The following is a 7,562-nucleotide window of genomic DNA, read 5'->3' as shown; positions in this document are numbered from 1 at the left end:
GGAGGACAGGAAAGGGGGCGGGGGTCGGTGAGGGGGCCGGGGCGGGGCGAAGTGGGAAGCACGCGCGCACCAGGTGCGCACATGCGGGGCGACCTGTACAGGCACGTCACTGGCTTCACAGCCGGCCTCGCCGTCGACAGAGCCTTGGGAAACCTGGCACACCCCTTGCGCGTGCCAATTTAGGGCTTCCAGGGGCCGCCTGCGCGCCAATGCAGGCCCGACGGCCGGGTCGCGCGCCCGTGTCGCCGTGGCGCTGACAGGGGGCATCTAGTGCCGCGGCCGGGCCGCGCGGGGCGCGGCCGGGGCGGCGTGGCCCGCAAAGCCCGGCTGAGAATGCCCACCTGCAGGGCCTTGAAAATGGCCACGTCCTCAGAGTTGGAGCCAGACAGGACCTGGGGCATCAGGAGGGCAAGGGTGACTGGGAAGATGCCAGCAGGCGCGGCGGACAGCAGGGGTGCCGCGAGGCATCACAGGGCATGCATTGCGCGCGGCGGGGCCGCGGGTGGCACATTGGGCGTGCCGGCGAGCTGTGAGCGGGCACCCCGGGCCAGGGGCGCCTCGCGTTGGGGCGGGGGACGGGGGCGCGCGCATGCAGATGCGCACGCGCGCGCGGCGCGCGTGGCGGCAGGGGGGTGGGGGCCCGCTCACCGTGGGGTCCTCGGCAATCATGGACTTGGCCAGCATAAGGCCGTGCTCGCGCACCAGGCGCACGGCGGCCTCAGAAATCTCATCCTCATCCTGGGGGCGTCAGGGGGGAGGCGCCAGGTTAGGCGCGGGCCGGGCCGGGGCGGCGGCGGCGGGCGGCGCGCGCGCGCGGAAAAAGGTCAATTCAGCCCAATGGGCGGGCCGGCATTGCGCCGTCTGGGCGGGGACGCACCAGGTTGCGGGCGACGATGGCCAGGCGGGAGTCGGCGCTGAGGTCGAGCGCCAGGGGGGAGCGCAGAATGGCGTCCGCGGCGGCGGCAGTGCGGGCATCAACCCGGTTCGCGACTGCGGCCTGGGTGGCGCCGCGGCGCGGGGCCTCGGCGAGCACCACCCTGCGCGTGGTGACTGCAGGGCGAATTACCCCGATCAGTTTGCTACGCCATCCCGCCAGGGTGGCGGAATGGGCTTGGGTGAGCTGCATCGCCGTGGGCGTGGTCTGTGTGCGGAATGCCGAGATTGGGCTGGGCGAAAGGCCCTAGGCAATTGATAAGCACCACGATACCCTCGGGTGCAATGGGTATACAATTGGGCGGAATGAAGGCGGCGCGATAAAGGGGAGCAGAATTCGGAGCCTCTAACACCACAGGCCATCCAACGCGACTTGCGCTGAGGCCCCCGCGCCCGCACTGATGCAAATATGGATGCGCTCTTATCCCCTACATTCTCATACGGGGCTGCTAGGGCTGACCCAGCCGTGTCGGAGCAGTGCCAACGATGGCAGCGGCCTTGCCCCGGTGACCCAGACCCTCTCAATGCTTCAGGCCCCTCAGCCGCTTCATTAGCACGCCCCTTGACCATTCATGCGATCACACCCGGCCCTGTGGCCGGCAGGCTGCGTGCAAGGCGCCGATCGCTTGCTGCACCCTGAGCAGGCATATTTGCCTGTCAATGCTGGCATGACCGAGCAGCCCAGACCCGGCGGCAGATACATGCATGTTTAGCTGTGCATGATCCCACTCAGTGCTGCTTTCTTGACACCTGCTCGCGTGTCCACAGCGACGGGGGCCCATATCTGGCAGCATTGCGGTTGCTCATGACCCTAACACATGCAAACAAATGGCTGCAAGTCTCACATAAACAACATGCAAGCAGAGAAATTGGAGAATGGATTTGACGGGTTGTGGCGGGGAGGTTGTATGAACCGAGGTGGAAGCTGCCGCATGCCTCATTGGGCTGGGGATCTCTGGAATCTCCCACCAGATGTGGCAGCTGCGGTGTCCCTCAACCGCGTGTCCTGTCACAGGGGCCAAAAGCCAAGAGACAGGCCAGAAGAGACACGCAGTGCTTGTAGCACGAAACGTGCGGCGCTCCGAGCCTGCCAGGGTGCAGCCGCTCTGACAGGCCGGCAGTGAGGTCGCGTGCGACACAAGGGCTGAGGGGACCTTTTTGTGAGGGGACCTGCACACGCTATTCCAGAAACCATGCAAAAGACGCCCAGCCACAGCCAAATCCTGTGCGTCTACAACCTTATCAGTCAACGGTCAAATGCGTGGTCGAAGTGGCAGTCAAAGCTAACTGAACCAACATAACAGCGTCCAGCAAGGGCGCTGATACGGCCCTGAGTGCCAGCATGGGCCAATCCACTCCTTGCCATTCGCTGCAGCGCCCGCCGAGCGGCCGGGGTCGCCGGCGGGCCCACGTCTCGCACTCAGCACCGCCCATCCAGGCAGTACAGCACGATCTTGCCGCCGCCCGCGCCCGATTTTGGGTCAAACTTGAACTCCAGATCTTCTCCGTGGGCGCCCTGCCACTTGCCGATGCCGCCCACAATGCTGATCTTGAAAGCCAAGGCGCTGCCCGCCTTGAAAACCCCAGAGGCATGGCCCACCATGGTGGAGTCCCCGCCGTCCCACTCAAAATGATTGGTGCAGAGCGTCCGCACGCCGCCGCCAGGGGCCGCGGCGACGGCGCGGCAGGCGCCGTACACGCGGCCCGTTGGGCGCCTGGACAGGGGCGGGTCAAGGGGGGAAGGTGGTGCAGTGGGGAGGACGGCGGCAGGGTCGGTGCGATATGCCTGCGAGGGATGCGCAGTGACCCATGACCCAACGGCCCCGACCTAGGGGTAGCAAGGCGTCATCCCCCGCCGCGCCCCCCTGCGAGCGGTCTGGATCGGCGTCTCGCTGGCGGCCCCTGCCCGCCCCGCTGCCGCTGACGTCATCGCCCTCTCGGGGGGCCGAATGGACGCTCACCCGCCCTCTGAAAGCTCAAGGTCGAGGAGCAGCTGCCCGCCCACATCCAGGCCCCCTTTGGCTCCAGTGCTCGCCAGCTGCGCCACCGATCCCCTGACAGTGTACGGCACCGTCGCCCAGACCTTGCGCGCCGCCGCCGGGCGCAGCTGCGCCGCGGCGGCCACGCACAGCGCGGCGGCGAGCAGCGCGGCGCGGGACGGCATGGCAGCTGCTGCTGCCTGGGTGCCTTTTTTGAATCCTCTCGTGGGCTTGAACACCTGGTGTTCTGATGCCTACGTGTTTGTGGATTTTGTGGGGTTTAGATGGATCAGGAATAAATAGGGGCGAAAGCGGCGCAAGGGCCAACGCCGCTTTGCCCGGCTGGGAGGTGGTGCAGTGGGCCACGGTCGCGCATTGTGCGGTGTCTTTATGGGGACTGCGCAGGCCACCAGTCGTACGCAACACATTCCTATGTGCACAATGCAACTGTTTCAACATTCATTCCGGGGGCTGCGGCGCCCCTTTCGCTGAGGCCCGGAGTGCCGCTTTTTCATGCCGTAGGTGGGTCGCAGCACCAACGGCACTGGCGGCACGCCGTCGCCTCCATTGTCACTGCGCGCGGGGCCTCATCTCACGAAAAACGGCTGCTTCGTAGCCGAAGAGATCCAAATCAATCCAAAATTAATACTCACCGTTACTGCAGGACGCCCCACTCACGACTCACCCGCGCTTGTGTGAAAGTCACACAGCGCGCAAAAGTCTCGTTGTGACAAGCGACTGTGGTGGGATTTACACACAATCAATCGGATACTTCACTAAGCTCGCAAGTTGCGAGTGTTGTGGGTGCTGTCAATGCGAGCTGAGTCATGCAGTCCGCGCCAGCGCCGCTGGCATCAGCGGTGTTGCCATCCACTGCCAAGCCCGCGCCTGGCTGCATTGGCATCAGTCGATCTGAAAGGTTCAGCTCCAGTTTGTGTGAGGACCAGAAGGGGCGGCGTTGGCAGTCGCCTGCGCTGGTGGCCCCGTAGTGCGCTACGGCTGGCACGTGATGCATGTGTGCCCAACAGTGGGCTTACACATAGTGGAGCCTCACGCGTCAAGCGATGGGGCACTCGACCCGTGATGGCCGTGAAGTCTCCTGGCCCAGCTCGCAAGACAGACCGCATGGCGACCAATCCACAGTCAAAACGACGCGACAACCCGAGATGCCGCATGCACCGCACGCACTGCACGCACGCATCGGCTGCCCCTGGCACAGCGAGGGGGAAGCCTGCAGGACAAGGGCACGCGGATGGCTTGATGAAAACCCCTACATGGTCATCGGCTTGCAGGAACCGCACCGAGTGGTGCACAGCTCGTGTCCCAAAAATCCGCCGACGACAAAACAAAGATAAAGATCAAGATGTGCTTGAGTTTGGGTGCGCGGGCGCGGGGCCGCGAGAGTGGCTGAAAAGGGGCGCAGTTTGCGCCATCAAGCGCGCGAGCTGGCAGCAACGGTTTTGCGCAGATTGGGGTGCTCGAGGGCCAGCCAAGACAAACACAAGGACAGCGCGCTTGCCCGGCGTACAGGACGAAAAAGCGCAGCCGAGCAAATGCAATTAGGCAGCGGGGCGCGCACGATTCAGGGCGTGGCTCCTATGGCATTGACGGGCCGCCGCAGCCTCTTTGAGGGGCGCATGGGTGCATTCAGTGGGGTGTCTGGTGGGAGGCAGGCGCAGATCACTGCACTCCAAAGAGTGTTTGCTCAAGTGGCGCAGGCCTTGGGGGGGGAGGGCCTGCCAGCGCCCGCGCGGCCCCAGCCGACAAAAGCCGTCAAAGTGGCCCCCCAGCAGACCCCTGCGTCGAAGAGCCGTCGCTTCCAGCAGCCTGACGCGGCAGAATAATGATCAAAACTGTGGAGTGGAGGGCATGCCTCTCCGGCCGCGCCGCCGGGGCAGCATCAAGGCCTGACAGCGCCGCCCGCTCCGCTTCCGCTCGCAGGGCGCGGGGCGGCGCCGTCACGGCCAAGCGCGGCCGGGAGGCGAGCTCAGAGCGGAGAGCGCTATGCCTGTCTTGCAGTAGAGCAATGAGCACAATGATGTCGCCATACTTTGAGGCCGAATTCGACCAATGAATACAAGTGCTTGCGGCGGGCGCCCGCACGCTGCCATCCACTCATCCGTCGCCGGGCTTGCTCGCCCAGCCGGCGCGCCCAGATCGCCAGATCTCCCCCAGATCAGAGTTCCTCGCACCGGCCCCAGATCAGTACTCCTCGGCGATCACGACCACCCTGTCGTCGGGGCCGAACACGACCTGGTGGGACGCGTGCGGCGCGAGGACCGCCAGGCGGCCGGCCCTGATGTAGCCGACGGCGGTCTGGCGGGTGAGGCGCACCGACTCCGCCAGCTCAGCGAAAGACATGGCCTGGCGGTTGCGGCAGGGGGCGGCACGGAGCGGCGTGCCGTTTCAGAGGTGGTAGGTTTGGGATGCGTCCAAGAACGCGCAGCTGAGATTTGCGCGCAGTCGGCGCATTTGTTGCTTGATCAGTCGGTGCTCTTTTCATCTCCACGCTTCTGGTTGGGTTGGTGTGTGTACTACTGCACGCGCCAGCCAAGGGGGCGCAGAGCGCCCACAAACGTGGAGGCCTGCGCCGCCCGCCCGCGCGCCCGTGCCCGCGCCCGCCGTCCTGTCACCTGGCCGGGCACGATGTTGAAGGAGGCCGGGTTCCGCAGGTACAGCTCCTGCAAGGCGGCCGGTAGAGGCGCGACGTCGGCGCGGCCCGGCATTCAGGTGCCCGCTCGCGCCATGACAACCAGTCAGGTGCCCGCTCGCGCCACGACAACACAGTAACGCACACAACGCTGGCGCCGACAGCAGCGGCGCCGGTGCGCGGCGCCCCGCAGCGCTTGCAGGACAAACGATCGGGGCGGCCCGCTCGCCGGCGGCGCCTGCGACGATGCCAGTACTCCCTTGGAAACGCCCAATCCCTTCCCATCTTCAAGACCACTGACGCGTGATTTGGCAGCAGCAGCAGCAGCAGCAGCAGCAGCAGCAGCAGCAGCAGCAGCAGCAGCAGCAGCAGCAGCAGCAGCAGCAGCAGCAGCAGCAGCAGCAGCAGCAGCAGCAGCAGCAGCAGCACCCGCGCGTACCTGGCCCTTTGTGCTGTAAAGCAGCTCCCTCATCAGGAGGTCGTAGGAGCTCTCAGCCACCACCTGGGTCAGCACCGCGCTGATGACGTCACTCGTATTGATGAAGTCTGCACGGGTTTGGGGGGGCGCGGCGGTCAGCGGGATTGTGCGCCTGTCAAGGGATGAAAAAGAAAATTGGAATTGGAGGGAACGGCGCGTCGTTGGAGCAGGTGCAGCAATGCCAAGGGGCACCTGTGCAGGCGAGCCATGCACCGGGTCAGATCGCCGCTGCTGCGTTGCGAGGCAGCCGGAGGTTTGGAGGACAGGGAGGCAGGGCACCGCGCGGTCGCCGCGGCAGCTCGCTGGCGTCGTCCTGTGCCCAGCGCGGGCCCAGACAGCGCCCACCCACCCGGCGCCTTGATTACGGCCTCGCTCGCCGCCTGCGCCTTGTCCAGCGCCGCCTGCGCTGCCGCCACGCCGCTGCCGCCGCCGCTGCTCCCGCCTCCGCCCGCCCCGCCCGGCTGCGCGGCAGCCGCGGCGGCGTTTGCGGTGGCGGCGGCCAGCGCCTGCTGCAGCTGCTGCACCTGCAGCTGCGTCTCCCTTAGTAAGGTGTCAAAGTACTGGTAGGCGAGCTTGCTGGTTGCGTAGCGCCGGATGGGCGCGACGACTGAGGATTACACGCAACGGGAGCCAGATAAGAAGGTTAAGAGTCGTATGGGATTTCCTGGCGCGCGTGCGCCCCGAGGGTGGGCTTGGGCTTGACCTTGTGCGGTGCTGCCGAAGGACAAAGCTGCTCTTGTGCTGAGGGACGAGCTAAGGCGCAGGCGCGGGAGCGCGCACACGCGCGCGGGTGTCGGCGTCGGGAGAGCCTGCGGCCCCAAAAGCAGTCCAAATTACAGCCCACGCACCGTGCGGCGCGCCCTTGCGCTTGCTGGCCATCACGGCGTCCTGCACCTGAGAGGGGCGAGGAGGGGGCGGCGGCCAGGGTCGCATCGCCAGGGAGCGTCTGCACTTTACCCATAGAGCAGCGGCCGCGGCCGCGCCGCCGCGAGACCGCAAAATCTGGCACCGCCGCGACCTGCCGGGCATCCGCACCCATCCGCCCTCAAGCGCCTCCCGGATGCCGAGCGCTGGGCCGCGCTTGTGATCGGCGCGCGCGCCGCGCCGCGCCGCAGCGCCACCTGCATGCGGTGCTCTGCCCCGCCTGGCGGCGGCGCGGCGCTGATGTGGCGCCCTACGCCCCCCCCACCCGGCTGCGGGGCTTATCACAATGGCACTGCACGCACGTGATGCTCTCCCCCCCAACAAAAAACACCCGCGCGTGAGGCCTCGCACTGCGGCGCCACCTGCATTTGACGTTCCTGAACCCCACATGCATTCGACGCTCTGCGCCCCCCTCCCCCTTCCTCCACACCTGCATGAGTGACGCGAGGACCTTGGCGTCTGTCTCCAGCTCAGGCCCCGCGGCCGCCCCCTGGCCGACCACCACGGTGTCTGCGCTCTTGATGCCCGCGTCAATGAGGATCTGGGGGTGGGGGTGAGGGTGAGGGAGGGGTTGAGTGGGGATGGGGTGAGGCGGGGG

The 7,562-nt window shown here is 66.5% G+C and overlaps 3 protein-coding genes across 3 annotated transcripts; all 3 read right to left on the bottom strand.

The window, feature by feature from the left end:
* Nucleotides 1-179: 179 nt before the first annotated feature.
* On the bottom strand, nt 180-1,126 carry MNEG_9567 (hypothetical protein; the record flags this gene model as incomplete). Its single annotated transcript, XM_014041962.1, has 3 exons — nt 180-392; nt 649-738; nt 878-1,126. 3 exons carry the CDS (start codon nt 1,124-1,126, stop codon nt 180-182), a joined length of 552 nt encoding a protein of 183 aa, XP_013897416.1.
* Nucleotides 1,127-2,353: 1,227 nt separating this feature from the next.
* MNEG_9566 (hypothetical protein) lies at nt 2,354-3,097 on the bottom strand (the record flags this gene model as incomplete). The annotated part of the gene is made up of 2 exons (XM_014041961.1): nt 2,354-2,648; nt 2,895-3,097. The coding sequence occupies 2 exons, from the start codon at nt 3,095-3,097 to the stop codon at nt 2,354-2,356; spliced, it is 498 nt and encodes a 165-aa protein (XP_013897415.1).
* A 2,017-nt stretch (nt 3,098-5,114) lies between these two features.
* Nucleotides 5,115-7,400, bottom strand: MNEG_9565 (hypothetical protein; the record flags this gene model as incomplete). The annotated part of the gene is made up of 6 exons (XM_014041960.1): nt 5,115-5,276; nt 5,546-5,593; nt 6,002-6,108; nt 6,390-6,647; nt 6,889-6,934; nt 7,395-7,400. 6 exons carry the CDS (start codon nt 7,398-7,400, stop codon nt 5,115-5,117), a joined length of 627 nt encoding a protein of 208 aa, XP_013897414.1.
* Between the last annotated feature and the right edge of the window lie 162 nt (nt 7,401-7,562).

Source organism: Monoraphidium neglectum (genome assembly GCF_000611645.1).
Source record: "Monoraphidium neglectum strain SAG 48.87 unplaced genomic scaffold scaffold01980, whole genome shotgun sequence".
NCBI lineage: Eukaryota > Viridiplantae > Chlorophyta > Chlorophyceae > Sphaeropleales > Selenastraceae > Monoraphidium > Monoraphidium neglectum.
This window is presented reverse-complemented; position numbering and strand designations above follow the sequence as displayed.